Below are 18705 nucleotides of genomic sequence, written 5' to 3' on the forward strand. Positions count from 1 at the left end.
AAAAAAAAAAAAAAAAAAAAAAAAAAGTAATGAAGAAAATTTGAATCTACTCAAACAAGTAAGAGTGTAAATTGATACCAGTACTTAGGAAAATTGCTTAACACTAACTTCTCAATTCGAATCATAACTGATGAAAATTATTTTTTGAAAAAACAAAGTCTTGGAAATTGTCCTAAGGCCATAACAAAAATAGAGAAGCATTTATTCCAGAAAATCCATTACATCACTACGTCTACTAAATGTCAGCAAACAAAAATAAATAAGATGTGATATATATATATATATACACACACACACACATAATAGAATATTATTCAGCCTAAAAGGGCTATATTTGTGGATACAGGGTTCCTTTTGGGATGATGAAAATGTTCTAAAATTTATTGTGGTGATGCTTACATAACTCTGTGAATATACTAAAAAACATTGAGTTGTACACTTTAAATGGGTGAATTACATGGTACGTAAATTTTATCTTAATGAAGCTGTTACATAAAAATAAAAAGCAAAGATACTACAATATTTATTATTCTTTTGCAGACTCAGTCTGGATTCTCCATACTATTTGAATATTGCAGTAATGAACAGTATGTTTGACTTTTGTATAATATAACTAGGTAACATAGAGACATCTATATTTCATATTTTTTTCCACAATCCCAATTTTTTAAACTTATGTATTTATACCAGTGCTGAATTATTTTGTCATTTTAATCTGACACATATATAACATGACACAGTGAATAGCTGTCAAATTAAGTATCACTATATGACTATTGTGTCATATATGGCCATAGTCTAATAACCAGTCTTTACATATTACAGATTTGTGAATTTTTCTTTTTTGGAAGATGGAGAATGAGGTTTGGTGGGCTATTTGAATTTTGCCCACAGATCTAATCTGGCATTTTCACTTTTAGATACTTTTGTTCAATTTGTTTTCAAAAAAATTAGAAGCTTTTTGGGGGAATAATTTCAAGAGTCATTCCATATAACTTCTCCCAATAATGTTATGAGTAAATAAAAATTAATATATTCACCCAACAAATTAAGTTCTTAATCTGTGCCAAATGCTATGCTATACAATAAATAACATGAGCTTTGGGAACTGCCTTCAAACATGGAAAGAACAAGATACCAGAGAAAACAAAAGAGTTCATTAATTGAGAAAACATCACAGAAATAATTCTTTTGGGGGGTTCCTTTATTTCATTAAAAAATGTTTAATAGGTTTTCGGGGAACAGGTGCTGTTCAGTTACATGAATGAGTTCTTTAGTGGTGATTTCTGAGATTTTGCTGCACCCATCACCCAAGCAGTGTTCACTGTATCTGTGTCTTCTTTTATTCCTCACCACTCCCACCCTTTCCCTTGAGTCCCCAAAGTACAATGTACCATTCTTATGCCTTTGTGTCTTAGAGTTTAGCTCCCACATGCAAGTGAGAGCCTACAATGTTTGGTTTTCCATTCCTGAGCTACTTCATGATGTGGTTTGACTGTGTCCCCATCAAATTCTCATTTTGAATTCCCATGTGTTGTGGGAGAGACCTGGTGGGAGGTAATTGAATTATGTGGGCAGGGCTTTCCCATGCTGTTCTCATTATAAAAAATAAGTCTCATAAGATCTGATGGTTTTAAAAAGAGGCATTCCCCTGCACAAGCTCTCTTTTTTTTTGCCTGCCACCATCCAGGTAAGAGGTGACTTGCTCTTCCTTGCCTTCTGCCATGTGGCTTCCCCAGCCAGGTGGAGCTGTAAGTCCAATTAAACGTCTTTCTTTTGTTGCCCAGTATGTCTTTATCAGTGGCATGAAAATGAACTAATACAGCAAATTGGTACCAGCAGAGTGGGGTGTTGATGAAAAGATACCTGAAAATGTGGAAGTGACCTTGGAACTGGGTAACAGGCACAGGTTGGAACAGTTTGGAGGGCTCAGAAGAAGACAAGAGAATGTGGGAAAGTTTGGAGCTTCCTAGAGACTTATTGAATGGCTTTGACAAAAATGCTGATAGTGATATGAACAATATCATCCTCCAGGATGAGATGATCTCAGGTGGAGATGAGGAACTTGCTGGGAACTAGAGCAAAGGTGACTTTGTTATGTTTTAGCAAGAGACTGGTGGCATTTTGCCTCTGCCCTGGAGATTTGTGGAACATTGAACTTGAGAGAGATGATTTAGAGTATCTGGTGGAAGAAATTTCTAAGCAGCAAAGCATTCAACAGATGACTTGGGTGTGTTAAGAGCATTCAGTTTTATAAGGGAAGCAGAGCATAAAAGTTTGGAAAATTTGCAGCCTGACAATGCAATAGAAAAGGAAATCCCTTTTTCTGAGGAGAAATTCAAGCCATAATGAGGAGCCAAATGTTAATCCTCAAGACAAATGGAGAAAATGTCTCCAGGGCATGCCAGAGGTCTTCACAGCAGCCCTTCCCATCACAGGCCTGAAGGCCTAGGAGGAAAACGTGGTTTCATGGGCTAGGCCCAGGGTCCTCATACTGTGTGCAGCCTAGGGACTTGGTGCCCTGCATTCCAGCTGCTCCAGCCATGGCTGAAAGGGGCCAACATAGAGCTCAGACCATGGCTTCAGAGGGTGCAAGCCTCAACTCTTGGCAGCTTCCACTTGGTGGTGAGCCTGCAATTGCACAGAAGTCAAGAATTGAGGTTTGGGAATCTCCACCTAGATTTCAGAAGATGTATGGAAACGCCTAGACGTCCAGGCAGAAGTTTGTTGCAGGGGCACGGTTTTCATGGAGAACCTCTGCTAGGGCAGTGCTGAAGGGGAAATGTTGGATCGGACACCCACACAGAGCTTCTACAGGAGCACTACCTAGTGGAGCTGTGAGAAGAGGGCCACCATCCTCCAGGCCACAGAATGGTACATCTACTGACAGTTTACACCACACACCTGGAAAAGCTACAGATACTCAATGCCAGCCCATGAAAGCAGTCAGTAGGGAGGCTGTACCCTGCAAAGCCACAGCGGCGGAGCTGCCTAAGGCCATGGGAACCCACCTCCTGCATCAGTGTGACTTGGATGTGAGACATGAAGTCAAGGGAGATCATTTTGGAGCTTTAAGATTTGACTGCACTGCTGGATTTTGGACTTAGATGGGGCCTGTAGCCCCTTTGTTTTGGCCAATTTCTCCCATTTGGAATGGTTGTATTTACCCAATGTCTGTACCCCCACTGTATCTAGGAAGTAACAAACCTGCTTTTGATTTTACAGGCTCATAGGTGGAAGGGACTTGCCTTGTCTCAGATGAGACTTTAGACTGTGGACTTTTGCATTAATGCTGAAATGAGTTAAGACTTTGGGAGACTGTTGGGAAGGCATGACTGGTTTTGAAATGCAAGGAAGCGATATTTGGGAAGGGCCAGGGGTGGAGGTACATGGTTTGGCTGTGTCCCCACCCAAATCTTGTCTTGAATTCCCACGCGTTGTGGGAGGGACCTGGTGGGAGGTCATGTGGGCAAGTCTTTCCCATGCTGTTCTCATGATAGTGAATAAATCTCATGAGATCTGATGGTTTTAAAGAGGCGTTCCCCTGCATAAGCTCTCTCTCATTTCTTGCTTGCCACTATCAATGTAAGACATGACTTGCTCTTTCTTGCCTTCCACCATGATTGTGAGGCTTCCCCAGCCATGTGGAACTATAAGTCCAATTAAATCTCTTCTTTGTAAATTTCCCAGTCTTGGGTATGTCTTTATCAGCAGCATGAAAACAGATGAATACACTTCACTTAGAATAATAATCTCCAATTCCATCTAGATTGCTGCGAATGTCATTATTTTGTTCTTTTTTATGGCTGAGTAGTATTCCATGGTGTGTGTGTGTACGTATGTGTGTGTATATATATATATATATCTCACATGGTGTATATATATATATATATCACATTTTCTTTATTCTGTTGTTGATTGATGGGCATTTGGGCTGGTTCCATATTTTTGCAATTGCAAGTTGTGCTGCTATAAACATGCATGTGCAAGTATCTTTTTCGTATAATGACTTAATAATGACTTATTTTCCTCTGGGTAAATACCTAGTAGTGGGATTGTTAGATCAAACAGTAGATCTACTTTTAGTTCTTTAAGGAATCTCCACACTGTTTTTCACAGTGGTTGTACTAGATTACATTCCCACCACAGTGTAAAAGTGTTCCCTTTTCACTGCATCCACATCAATGGGTATTTTTTTAAATTTTTTATTATGACCATTATTGCAGGAGTGAGGTGGTATCACATTGTGGTTTTGATTTGCATTTCCCTGATAAATAATGATGTTGAACATTTCCATATGCTTGTGGGCCATTTGTATATCTTTTTTTGAGAATTATCTATTCATGTCCTTAGCCCACTTTTTGATGGGATTGTTTTTTCTTGCTGATTTGAGTTATTGAGTTAGATTCTGGATATTAGTCCTTTGTCAGATGTATAGACTGTGAAGATTTTCTCACACTCTGTGGGTTGTCTGTTAACTCTGCTGATTATTTCTTTCACTGTGCAGAAGCTTTTTAGTTTAATTAAGTCCCATCTATATATCTTTGTTTTTGTTACATTTGCTTTTGGGTTCTTGGTCATGAAGTCTTTGCCTAAGCCAGTGTCTAGAAGGGTTTTCTGATGGTATCTTCTAGAATTTTTATGGTTTTATGTCTTAGATTTAAGTTCTGGATTCATCTTGAGTTGATTTTTGTATAAGGTGAGAGATGAGGATCCAGTTTCATTCTTCTACATGTGGCTAGCCAATTATCCCAGAACCATTTGTTGAATAGGGTGTCCTTCCCCGACACTATGTTTTTGTTTGGTTTGTCAAAGATCAGTGGGCTGTAAGTGTTTGGCTTCATTTCTGGGTTCTCTATTCTGTTCCATTGGTCTAGGTGCCTACTTTTATACTAGTACCATGCTATTTTGGTGACTATGGCATTATAGTATAGCCTGAAGTCAGGTAATGTGATACTTCAGATTTGTTCTTTTTGCTTAGTCTTGCTTTGGCAATGTGGGCTCTTTTTTGGTTCCTTATGAATTTTAGGAAATAATTCTAAAACCCCAAAGTGACTGAAAATAATTTGATCTTTCTTAGAGAATTATGGTAGGAAGCTTTTTGCTGAGCCTCATCACTAGAGGGAGGTAGCACATCCAAAATAATCTATCTTTAGATCTGAAACACAAACCCTGAAAGATTGCTAACTGACTAGGTTCCTAGCTCTATGTAAAAGAGTTGACATATACAGTCACAAGAGGGAGCTGTTACAGCTGCAAATCCAGGCTCCTTCCAGGGTGAGAGAGGTTGTCATTGAGTTGTATAAGGAATTTATGTTCATTCTCTTTGTCACCTGTGCTTTATTATCTCTTTTTGAGTGTGTGCACAGCTTAAAAGACATGGTGAGCCCCTTCACAAATGCAGAGCAGAAGTGACCCTGAATGGGAAAAACAGAGAAGTGATTGATATATAGCTCAATTTTAAATGGTGAAATATTTGTTGCTATAATGGACTGACAAGCTTAGTTATTGTCGCAGAGATAATGAGTAATTTTAATTTTATTCCTTCCCATTTCTTTAATAACCACTTTCGAAAATAACTAGAAAAACCCCTTACTAGTTACTTCTACCTCTCTTATCAAATGACATCATTTGATTTCCCTCTCCAAACCTCTTCCCATTTCTTCCTTTCTCCTTAGTATCTTCAATGTACACCACTCCTTGGCCATGAAGATGAGAAAGCATGTGTTAAAGAGGAGTTCAAGTGGCATAGAAATAGGGACCACTCAAGCCATTGGCTCCTGTCTCAAAACGAGAGGCACAGGCAATGTCTATCTAGAAGACACTTAGGACATTATTCCAGGAGCCAGTGTGGGAGACCTGAGTACCAGGAAACTTGGCTTTTAACCTGAGTTCTAACTTTATTCTTTCCTTTCACACTTAGCACAGCAATATGATACAATTATGAAATTACTTTTGTTATATATGTTGCAAATAACTTCTTTCATTGTGTCATTTGATTTTCAATTTTGCTTATGGTAATTTTTTTTTTTTTACCAGAAAGAAGTTTCTAACTGTTGAAATTAAATTATGTGCTACTGCTTCTAAGACTTACTCGCCATGTAGATGTGGATAGAAATGCTCTTCTTTCCCTTACAGCACAGGGCTCACATAGACTTCTTGGAATAAAGGGTATTTTCTACCAGCTCAATGGGTTATCAAACCACCAATTAATGGTGGGTTTTGTCTTTACCAAAATAAGAGATGGGTAATCCCTTTGTGAATAGTTTTACTCCTTTAGATGTAGCCTACTTGAGTTTCAACCTTGAAAATGATCTTAATGGAAACTTTCTGAATTAAAGCTAGATTTAGAGAAAATATTCTTCCCCTCTTTTTAAAGTTTTATTTTGTTAATTAACAAATAATAATTGTATTTTATCTTCTTTTAAAATTTATGTTTAAACCTGGGGATGGGCTAGACCTAACCAGGAAGCTGCTCTGTCTTTAGCTGATGATTTCTGGAGAACACTCAAATTGAAACCTGCTTGGTGTGGGATGTGCGGTGGCTGCTGCTTTGTTGCTTGAGAGACCTCCCCCGACCTAGGATCAGACTCAGATTCTAAGTTCTGGGGCCTGGAACCTCTGTGTGCACTTGAACAATGAAGTTGGTGGCAAGCATTACTGTACTCCTATATTTGGGTAAGTATTCTGGGCCTAAGAAAGGGTAGTTTTGTGGCTAATGACAAAAGAGAGTTATCTGCTGTCTCCACGTCTTCTGCCATGATTTACCAATTGCTGGAAAGAATTTGTATCTGTGTGTTTCTCAAGGGTGTCTGAGCATCAGTGTGAGGAGCTGGTCATATCCACTACTCAGAGAAGATTCCCCAGGTCTCACAGCTCTCAAGCTGTAAGGAGTTTTAGGTTCATTGAGCTCAAGGGTCATGGAAGATGGGAAATTTATTTTTGACCTTGTGGCTCTGTATAGCTCAGGAACAAATAAATACAAATAATATTTCTCTTGTCCTGTGCAACACATATAAAAATACCCAAATATGGAGTACGGCAGGGAGGACAGTTCTGGAGCAGTGGTGAACCTGACCTTCAGATGTACCAAGAGCTGATGATCCAGAGCTAATCTGCTGTTTTTCAACCCCATAGGTGTTAGGGGTGATGCTAAGACCACACAGCCAAATTCAATGGAGAGTAATGAAGAAGAGCCTGTACACTTGCCTTGTAACCACTCCACAATCAGTGGAGCTGATTACATATACTGGTATCGACAACTTCCCTCCCAGGGTCCAGAGTATGTGATTCATGGTCTTACAAGTAATGTGAACAACAGAATGGTCTCTCTGACAATCGCCGAAGACAGAAAGTCCAGTACCTTGATCCTGCACCATGCTACCTTGAGAGATGCTGCTGTGTACTACTGCATCTTAAGAGACCACAGTGGGACAGATGGGGCTGCAGCTGTGCAATATCTCCGTGGTGGTGAAAAGGAAGGCATCTAACGAGGTCACTGCACAAGAAGGAGCAGAAGTTTAATAGAAGAAGAAGAAAATATAAAGAAGAAAAGGGAAAAGAAGTAAAGAGGAGGTGGTAAGGAAATCAATGAGAGAATTAAAGGAATGAAGAAACTGAGAAAGAATAGCTAAGAAGTCTTGAAGAAAAGACTGAGAAGCTTGGCAAAGAGATGAAGAATCACGATTGGAATTCTGCAATGAAGAAGAAAGGAAATAAGAATTTTCCAGGACCCTTTCTTTTAATCAACTCTTGCTTTCCATGTAGATCTCACTATAAAAGATGAGAACCATCATCTGGTTGTCCCAAAGCGTTTCTTCATCTAACCCCAGGGAAGTGCCTGGGCTTTGAATATTATGTTAGTCCTTCCAACCTCTCAATAATTGAAATGAATTTCAGAAATTGATTCATTTGCCCTTACAAAAAATTTGAAGTTTTATTTGTTACTCATCCATAGCACATACTCTTGGGATATAGATAATTTCTGGAAGGAAACAAGAAAGTGGTGGATATGTGAATATTGATATCATTTTTTAAATCTATGTTGAAATATCTCTATTATTACACAAAAATACACAAATCTTTTTTCATTTGTAAAAGATTCAAACTATTAAGTATGTGAAGTAAAACCTCAAAGACCCAAACTGACTGTCTCCATCTCCATCCCATTTTCTCTTCAATTCCTACGATAAACCATTTTGACAACTTGGAGTGTGTCCTGATGATCATACTTCTTTTCATTTACATGGATACTCACACAAATATCTACCTAATTTTATTACATAAATTGGATCATACCATGTGCATGTGTCTGCAACTTGCTTTTATTTTTATTTAAAAATAGTTTTTTGAGGTGTGTTCATTCCAAGATACATGTGTATGCATGTGTGTACAAACTGGCCTTATTCTTTTCAATATCTACAAATGTTCACAGTATGGTTGTGTAATAATTTTACTTACCTCACCTATATCATCTCTACATATATAAATATATATGACGTGTGTGTGTGTGTGTACATATTCCTTATAGATCCTAGAAGTGGAATTACTGGATCAAAAGATATGCCTATTTTATATTTTTATAGATATTGAAAAGTTGCATTCCAAAATGGCTTTAATAATCTAACCCAAGCAGGAACATGGCAAAAATGTCTACTCTCACCATTTCTATTCAACATTATCCTAGAGAATCTAACCAATGCAATGAGACAAAAGAAAAGGAAACCAGGCTTTGCGTATTACAGATTTGTGAATTTTCTTTTTTGGAGGATGGAGAATGAGGTTGGTGTGCTATTTGAATTTTGCCCACAGATCTAATCTGGCATTTGCCTTTACTTTGGATACTTCTGTTCAATTTGTTTTCAAAAAATTGGAAGCTTTTTTGGAATAATTTTAAGAGTCATTCCACATAACTTCTCCTAATAATGTTATGAGTAAATAGTAATTAATATATTCACCCAACAAATTAAATCTTTAATCTGTGCCAAATCCTATGTTGTACAATGAATAACATGGGCTTTGGGAACTGCCTTCAAATATGGGAAGAACAAGATACCACGGAAAACAAAAGGAGTATAATAATTGAGAAAACAACGCAGAAATAATTCTAAAAGCTCCAAAGTGACTGAAAATAATTCTATCTTTCTTAGAGAATTGTGGTAGGAAGCTCTTTGCTGAGCCTTGTCCCTAGAGGGAGATAGCACATCCAAAATAATCTATCTTTAGACCTGAAACACAAAACCCTGAAAGATTGCTAACTGACTTGGTAAAGGAAACCATATTTAACTTTTTGAAATGTAACTATCATTTTGCAAACAATAGAATTGTCTGTGTAGCAAATCCTATAGACAAAAAAACTACTGTAACCAATAAATGAGTTAGACAAAATTGCAAGATACAAGCTCAATAGACAAAATAATGCTGCTTCCATACAGTAACACTAAACAAGCAGAATTGAAATTTATATATATGCATATATATTTATGCATATATATGCATAAAAAACTTTTAACAAAATTTTAGCAGACTGACTCTAACAATATATAAAAAGGATAATACATAATAATGAAGTGGGGTTCATCTCAATAATGCAATTTATATGTATATAAATTTCAATTCTGGGCCAGGCACCGTGGCTCATGCCTGTAATCTCGGCACTTTGGCAGTAGTTGAGGCAGGCAGATAGCTTGAGGCCAGGAATTCAAGACTAGCGTGGCCAACATGGCAAAACCCTGTCTCTACTAAAAATAAAAAATTAGCTGGGTGTGATGGCACACACCTGTAATCCCAGCTACTCAGGAGGCTGAGGCACGAGAATCACTGGAACCTGGGAGGCAGAGGTTGCAGTGAGCTAAGATTACACCACTGCACTCCAGCCTGGGCAACAGAGTAAGACTCTGTCTCAAATAAATAAATAAATACACAAATAAATAAATTTCAATTATGGTGTGTGTGTGTGTGTGTGTGTGTGGTGTGTGTATGAATACATTTGACAAAAGATATCTAAGGCCTATACACTAAAAGACACAAAAAAATTCTGAGATAAATTTAAGAACTAAATAAATGGAAAGAGTTATTGTGTTTGCGAATTAGAAGACTCATTAAGATTCTTTCCAAATTGACCAATAGATTCAATGTCATTCCAATCAAAATCCCAACAGAAATTTTCTTAGAAATTGACAAGTGGGTCTAAGATTTATATGAAAATACCAAGGGACTATAATAGCAAAAAAAAAATTCTTTAAAAAAAAACAAATTGAGGAACTTACACTACTGATATTAATACTTTTATAGTTACAATAATCAAGAGACTGTGATATTGATATAAAGATAGACAAATAGAACATTGGAACACAATAAAGGGTCCAATAATAGGCCAACACATACGTAGTTGATTTTCAACAAAAATACCACAGCAATTTGTTATGAACTGAATATTTGTGTTCTCCCCTGCAAATTCAGGTGTTGAAATCCTAACCCCCAGTGTGATGGTATTAGGAAGTAGGTTTTTGAGGAGGTGATCGGGTCATAAAAGTGTAGCCTTCTTGAATGATATTAGTTTCCTTGTAAAAGAGACCCTAGAGAACTTTCTTGTTCTTTCTGTCACGTGAGGACACCACAAGAAGACTGCCATCTATGAACCAGGAAGCAGGCCCTCACCAGACATGAGATCTTCCAGCACTTTGATCTTGGACTTCCCAGCCTCCAGAACCATGAGAAATAAATTTCCATTGTTTTAGCCACATAGTCTATGGTATTTTGTTATGGCAGCCCAAGCTAACAAATACAATCTCAAAATAAATATGCTGAAAGAAATCAGATGACAGAAAGCAGATACTCTATGATTCTGTTTACATAAAACTCTAGAAAATCTATAGTAAGAGAAGGCAGACTAGAGATTGCCTGGGATTGAATAGGCATTGGGATGATATATTGGAAAGGTATACAGAAAGGATTAACAAGGAACACAAGGAATAGAGACACAAGGAAACTATGGGGAGTGGTGCATATGTTCTTTATTTTGATTGTGATGATGATTTCACATTTGTATGACCATGTCAAAAATTATCATATTGGACCTTGAAAACATATGTAATTTATTATATGCAAAGTGTACCTCAGAAAAGTAGTTTTTAAGAAGGCTCAAAACAAAAGTAGGCAGAGATAAATATTGAAAATAATCACTCTGTATTATAGAGAACAGAATTTTTTACTTTCTTTTAATTATGAAGGGCAAACTTTCTCAAGCATGCAAGGGTAACATATGTTACAAGATTATATTTTCTTTATCTCATAAGTGGCATATTTTATTGCAATAAATAGATCTATGTCATATATAAGTTAACTCCAGAAAACCTGTCCATTATTCGCATTTCTCCGTCTGGCCAAAGAGTGGCAGTGTTTAAGTGTTTGAGTAAGATCGTACAGTGCTGAGCAAACAGGAATCCAGGTATGGCTTCTGATTGGTGTCATCTCCTGTACCAATGAGCAAAGTAACTTCTGCTGGGGAAGCCCATTCAGTAAAATCTGATTTAACTGTGTTTTCTAAGTAGCTAAGGGATGGAGACTGTTCTGCAAGTACTCCTAGGGATATTGGGGTTCCAAGCAGCCCGTGAGTATGTGGTTAGTCTGGGAGAATTGTGGGATGATGACAACATCCTGAGGGCAAGAGTCGAGTCATCCTCTAACCTGGGAAGGCCCTTTTGAGAGCCAGATATGTGTTAAAAAAATGACAATACTTTGTTTTAATGTGGCAATTTTGCTTCCTGGGGGGCATGGGGAGGGGGAGAGAAACATCATCCCTACCACGACCATGAAAATCTTATGAGGGTCTTCTATATTTTCTTTACATTGTCTTTTTTAACAGGGGTCAGTAGCCAAGAACTGGAGCAGAGTCCTCAGTCCTTGATCATCCAAGAAGGAAAGAATCTCACCATAAACTGCACATCATCAAAGACATTATATAGCTTACACTGGTACAAGCAAAAGTATGGTGAAGGTCTTATCTTCTTGATGATGCTACAGAAAGGTGGGGAAGAGAAAAGTCATGAAAAAATAACTGCCAAGTTGGATGAGAAAAAGCAGCAAAGTTTCCTGCATATCACAGCCTCCCAGCCCAGCCATGCAGGCATCTACCTCTGTGGAGGAGACGCACAGTGATCTTCAGGCCTCTATCAGCTGTCTCGAAACCTGCAGCTGGGCCACATATGCTCTTCTGACATGGGGCTCCTGAGATGTGGCTGGGACCTTTGCCAAGACATGAAGCCTCAGAACATTGCAATTGTCTTACTGGAAAAAAAATGAGGAGGAGCGTAGGAATGATACAAGGGGGAACTATATCACTAATCTCAAATTTAATTTGACTTTATTGTCTGGTAGTTATGTTACTTTTTAGTAGGAACATCAAATTAGAACAAGAATAGCATGAATTTCAGTGATTTATGCAAGAACTATGCACGGATATTGTGTCCCTGTTGTGCCAAGGAACTTCTTTCCCTTTGCTGTTTACCCATCTTGTTAATAAAAAGAAATTGTGCATTGTTTGACAGATTCTTTGTCACATATTAACATTGTACCAAGAGTATTAGAATACCCATACTGAGGAGTCATGGGCAGTAGTTTTTTTCTAAGTTAGTAGTATAGATATGGAAAAAGACAAATGCTTAGATAGATAAATAGGTGATAGATTATAGGTAGCTAGATTATTAGATAGATAGATAGATAGATAGATAGATAGATAGATAGATAATAGGTAGATTAGATAGATAGAGTGAGCTACAGAGAGGGGAATATGTTAATAAATATCTAATGCAGTCTTAGACTGGCCTGCACTTCTCTTCTCATTGTGCTTTTATTCATATTCTATTCTCAGTATTCTTCTGGCCACTCCAAATTATCATCTTAAAGAATTGTTTCCCAGTTGTACCAGTATGAAGTGGAAAAGATCTTACCACATTAGAATAATGCTGGCCTAAAGTGGGTTTTTAGAAGTATTAAACTGATACTGAATAACTGATAAGATCACAGGTTAGAGAGAAATAATTCCCATGTTTCTTAAAAGCTATGTGATATTGACCAATAACTTTAACCTTCCAAGTCTCTATTTTCCTTCTGTAAAGGTGATACAATCTTATTATTTTATTCATATGTTCTTGTCAGGATGAAGTAAGGTTATAGATTACATACATTAAGTATCTGGTATATTGCAAGCCCTCAATATTTGAAATAGTATTTTTACTATTAATCAAACAATGATAATCTCAAGTAAGTCAAAATTCTCAGATAAAAGTAGGGAAGTTGATCAACATGATACAGCTCCAACCTAACTAGGAGATGTTCTATTCTTTAAATTTAGAAAAGGAGGAATATAACGGTCTCCTGTCATCAGAAACTGCCTAGTGACCTGGTTTCAAAAGAAATTTCATGTAAAAAAGGAATGATCATTTATATTGGCCTAAGTCAGGGAAGATTTTTAAAAATCAAGTCGAATTAGATTATTTTCTGTTTTAAAGAAATGTTACCTATACCGCCCACTGAGAGAAAAGTTTGCTAAAAATAACCAGGAAAGAGAGAAAAGAGAGAAGCCCGTGAAAGAAAATGTTTGACAACGTGAAAAGAGGAAAAGCAGGCAGGAAAGAAGAACATAAGTTTCTGATTTTCATGAAATGTTCCGAGTAAAGTGACACTTACCTATGTGTGTAAATATGCATATACATACACAAATCTCAAACTAAAGAGTGTACATATTTGCATTTTAACCTAAAATCAAATTTTTCTAATTGGGAAATAATATAAAGATATTGTCTCCAATAGAATGCTAAGAATATTAAGGATTAAAAGTATAAAGATAAGTAGTCATAAGGATGTTTAAAGATTAATCTGCCATGTCACACAAGACTGATAAACCAATGTTATCAGGAGAAAGATACAGTTAAATTCACAGCAGCGTCTTAGGTCAGCCTAAGCAAATAGGTTATATGACATGCAACTTACCCTTCTCCTCTTTCTTTCTCCCCTATCAAAAGCCAATGTCCTATTCTATAATCCACCTTCTCCAGTGATTCTGCCTCAGAATGTCTAACAAACTGAACAAGGCTGAGCTCCAGACATTGGTTTTGATTCTGGGCAGCAGAAATTTCCCTGTGGGACAAGATGCCAGCATGACCTTTCCTAGTGTGCAATGAGCAGGACCAGCTCTGTCTACCTCCTTAGGGATAGCCCCTGATAGGAATGCTGGGATTGGGTAAGTGGAAAGAGTGAGTGATTAGAAGAAGGCAGGAACTAAGTTTTTTTTACCTCCTGCCTTGAGTGTAAAGTTTAGTTCCTTTTCTAACAACTCTTGGCAATTCCATTATAAATCAGGTGAAAGAATTAGTCTAGTTTTTGTTTGTTTATAGGGCCTAACATGTCCCAGAAAGCCCGTAAATTCTAATCAGCACTATCTGGACAGTAAGGGAGATTGTGAACTCAGTTTTCTTACAGGACATAGGTATTATAATTATTATCGTGGTAAAAATGGCCTCCTAGCAGGAAGATAATTTTTTTGTGCGCTTTGGGAATCGCCCAAAAGTTTTCCACTGCAAAAACCAGTGAAATAAGGAACAGATATTTTCTAAACCTTCAGTAAGTGGCTAAATCTATCAGGCTTATCTATTCACCCCATAGTGAGAATACCTTGCAATATGTGTTTGTGCTATTCTTATAGATACCACAGTCAGAAAAAAAGGGGGATGGATTAAAATATGCAGAAAAAAATTGCCACATTCTGTGCTAATTTTAACCCCATATAAATGCTGTCTTATAAGTAGATCTACTAAATAGGGCTATTCATAGCCACAGCCTTTCATATTTTAAGTAAATATCATACCATAAGATTATCATCAGAACACTTGTCTCTAACTTCTAGAGCCTTTTGTTGCTCTTGCCACTACCTTAGTAAGACTTTAGTGTGCCAGATATGAGCCTGCTAGATTTAAGCCAAATACTTATTTATTCTTGTGCCCACTTCTCAACTGTGTTGATCAAATTCAAAAAACAAATCTTAACCTTAAATTCCTTACTTCACTTCCTCTGGGACCTAGTCTATTATGCTGCAGCCTTGACAACTTGCCAAAAGTTGAGAGTTACAATAGTAGGAGGAAGAGCTACAGAGAATAAACAGAATGAGAAAGTATAAAATATGATTAAATTGAGTTCCAGAAAGAGAAGAGAGAGGTGAATGAAGCAGAAACAATATATGAAAAGATAATGGATGAACAGTTTTTAAAAAAGGGATGAAAGACATCAATTCACAATTCAAGAAGACAAAAGCATTCCTGGGCAATTTACATAAAAAGAAGTGTGGTGTGTGTGTACGCGTGCATGTGTGTGTGTTCAGAGTAAAACAGCAGAAAATCTTAAATCAAGAAAAAAATCTTAAAAATCAGAAGGAGAGGGAGAAAAAAGACTGTCTTCAGGGAAGTAAATTGACAGCTGACTTCTCAAAAATAACCATGGAAACCAATTGAGACTGGAATTACATTTTCAATGTTCAGAGAGAAAATAACTAACATCAAATTTTGTACAAAGCAGAGCAATTCTTTAAAATAAGAAATGAAAGCATTTATGAGAAAATCTGCAGAATTTAAGAGTATATTTTCTCTAAAGGAAACTCCACAAGTAGATGGAAAGGATGAGGGCCTGGATTATACCACACCTACCACGTGTGTAGTTGTGCTCAAAGGACAGAACCTCTTTGGGATGGTTTCTAAATTTCAAAATAAAGATGATGTATTCTCAGCTAGTCTCACTGTATTTTATTAATTGAAACACCACATGTGAAACAGAAGACTCTAATGCAAATGTAAAGTGATTCATTACTAAAACGTTAGGCCAAGCTTTGGACGTTCTTTTTTTTTTTTTTTTTTTTTTTNCTTTGGGCGTTCTTTTTTTTTTTTTTTTTTTTTTTGAAATGGAGTCTCGCTCTGTCGCCCAGGCTGGAGTGCAGTGGGGCACCATCTCAGCTCACTGCAAGCTCCGCCTCCCGGGTTTACGCCATTCTCCTGCCTCAGCCTCCCAAGTTGGGACTACAGGCGCCCGCCACCTCGCCCGGCTAGTTTTTTGTATTTTTTTAGTAGAGACGGGGTTTCACCGTGTTAGTCAGGATGGTCTTGATCTCCTGACCTCGTGATCCACCCGTCTTGGCCTCCCAAAGTGCTGGGATTACAAGCTTGAGCCAACGCGCCCAGCCGCTTTGGATGTTCTTAAAAGGGCAATGGCAGGAATGAGAATGGGGAAAATGATCTATCCTCAGTGAGTTGTAGGACTTAGAGAAAGCCTCAAGGGCTGCCATGTGTTTTATCATGTCCTGAGAAACAGGTTTACAGATATTAGCACCTCCTTACTGTGCTGGATAATTCTATTCTGATTCCTCCAACAGTTTGTGAGACCCCCTATGTGTAGAGTGGGTATGTAGGGGGGAAACAAAGGGTTTTCCACTCTCAACAACCACGTGCCTCACCTGTTCTTGCTGCCTGCAAGCTGCAGCCACATCCAGTTGGCTCTCACCTCCCAAATAGCTTCAAAGAGAAGCAAATCATAGTCAACAGATTTTGTGGCAGAACTCATCCTGCAGACTTTTTTTAAAAACGTGTTTTATCTTACTGCCTTTGATAAAAGTTCTGAACCCAGGGCCAGTTGTAGCCGAATTTGGACATATGAAAAATCTGCCTTTAGTCTCTTGCCATTCCTTCACCATTGCCTCCCACCTATTCTACTGCTCCTGCTTTTTACCCAGCCCCTAGTAGTATTCTGTGACCTTTTAATACTCTGTTAGCCTGCCCAAAGCCTGATAGTTCTAGTCACTGAATTGCTTTCCAGAATCTTCTCCTACACTGTTAAGTAGATATATATCTCTCCACTCAATCTCTAAAATAAAGTGGTTTATAGCCTAATTTATATCTCAATGTAATGTTCTAGGTTAGGTCTCCCTGGACTGTTTGTATTTGAAAAAGAGATGTTAGAGGAGATTCCAGGAAAGTCTCCTCAAAGATACATTCTCAGTTACAGTGATAGTAGGATAGAAAAGATGTTTTTATTGTAAAATATCGTTTCCCACACTTCTCAGCCATAGTGTAGGCTGCCAGTGTTTGGTCAGTTCCCATCAGCAGGGACGCAGGCAACATACTGTCAGAAATTCTTTTTTTTTGAGATGTAGTCTCGCTCTGTCGCCAGGCTGGAGTGCAGTGGTGCGATCTTGGCTCACTGCAATCTCCGCCTCCTGGGTTCAAGCCATTCTCCTGCCTCAGCCACCTGAGTAGCTGGGATTACAGGCATGTGCCACCACACCCAGCTAATTTTGCATTTTTAATAGAGACAGGGTTTTACCATGTTGGCCAGGATGGTCTCAATCTCCGTGTCAGCAGTTTTAAAACATATGTTTTATTCCAATTAGTTTAGAAAGATAACATAATTCAGAGGAAAAATTAAAGATTCTATTGCCTGACAATACATAGAATAATATTCTATTAACTATACCTTGTCTATGTTTAGATACACAAAGACTTACCATTGTTACAATTACCTACAGTATTCAGTACAATAACATCCTGTTCAGGTTTCTAGCCCAGGAGCAATAGGCTACACCACATAGCCTATCGTGTAGCAGACTATACCATCTACACCAGTACGCTCTTATAATGTTTGCACAATGTCAAAATTGCCTAATGATGGATTTCTCAGAACTCCTGCAGTTGAGGAAGGCATTACTATATCAGCAAAACTTCTACATGAAAGAATAGGCAGGGGAACTAGTGTGTCTAAGAAAACATGAAAATTGAACTATCTCAGAGGCAGCATAGTCAAAACAGTAATGGTTTGTAATCTTAGGTATCACTCAAATACTAGTCCTCCAAATTCCAAACCAGATAACCTTGGACATGTGACTGAACTTAGATTCATCTGAAAAATGAATAACAGCTATTGCCTAAAGTGGTAAAGAATCCCATATACTATGGGACTTAGGATTACTAAGGATTGCTTTGGCTATTCAAGCTCTTTTTTGGTCCCATGTTAATTTTAGAACTGTTTTTTCAAATTCTGTAAAACTGATGCTGGTAGTTTGAGAGGAATTAAATTGTATCTGTATATTGCTTTGAGTAGTAATTTTAATGATATTGATTGCTCCAATCCGTGAGCATGAAATTTTTTTTATTTGTTGTATCATCTGTGATTCCTTTCATCAGTGCTTTGTAGTTCTCCTTGTAGAACTTTCATCTCTTTGATTAAATGTATTTTAAGTCTTTTATTATTTGTATGTGTGAATATCATAAACGGGATTGAGTTTTTGATTTTTTTCTTAGCTTGGTTGTTGTTGGTGTATAGAAATGCTACTAATTTTTGTATGTTGATTTTGTATCCTGAAAGTTTACTGAAGTCATTTATCAAGTCTAAGCATCTTTCAGAAGACTCTTTAGGGTTTTCTAGGTATAAGATCATGTCATCAGTAAATAGATATATAATTTTAGTTTCTCTTTTTTAATTTGGATGCCTTTTATTTCTTTCTCTTGCCTGATTGCTCTGCCGAGGACTTCTGGTAATATGTTGAATAGAAGTGGTGAGAGTGGGCATCCTTGTCTTGTTCCTGTTCTTAGAGGGAATGCTTTCAAATTTTCCACATTGGGTATGATGTCATGGATGGCTCTTATTTGTCAGGTTTTTTTTTTTTTT

At 37.5% G+C, this 18705-nt stretch overlaps 2 gene segments (V, D, J or C); both read left to right on the forward strand.

Moving 5' to 3' along the window:
• The first annotated feature begins 6510 nt into the window (after positions 1-6510).
• LOC108531516 (Ig kappa chain V-II region TEW-like) lies at positions 6511-7490 on the forward strand. The segment is given in 2 exon segments: positions 6511-6678; positions 7138-7490. Coding segments are annotated over 2 exon segments (393 nt in total).
• Positions 7491-11549: 4059 nt separating this feature from the next.
• Positions 11550-12418, forward strand: LOC108531518 (T-cell receptor alpha chain V region 2B4-like). The segment is given in 2 exon segments: positions 11550-11611; positions 11867-12418. Coding segments are annotated over 2 exon segments (345 nt in total).
• Positions 12419-18705: the final 6287 nt, after the last annotated feature.

The sequence above is a fragment of the Rhinopithecus bieti genome, unplaced genomic scaffold (genome assembly GCF_001698545.2).
Source record: "Rhinopithecus bieti isolate Rb0 unplaced genomic scaffold, ASM169854v2 scaffold_9935, whole genome shotgun sequence".
Lineage (NCBI taxonomy): Eukaryota > Metazoa > Chordata > Mammalia > Primates > Cercopithecidae > Rhinopithecus > Rhinopithecus bieti.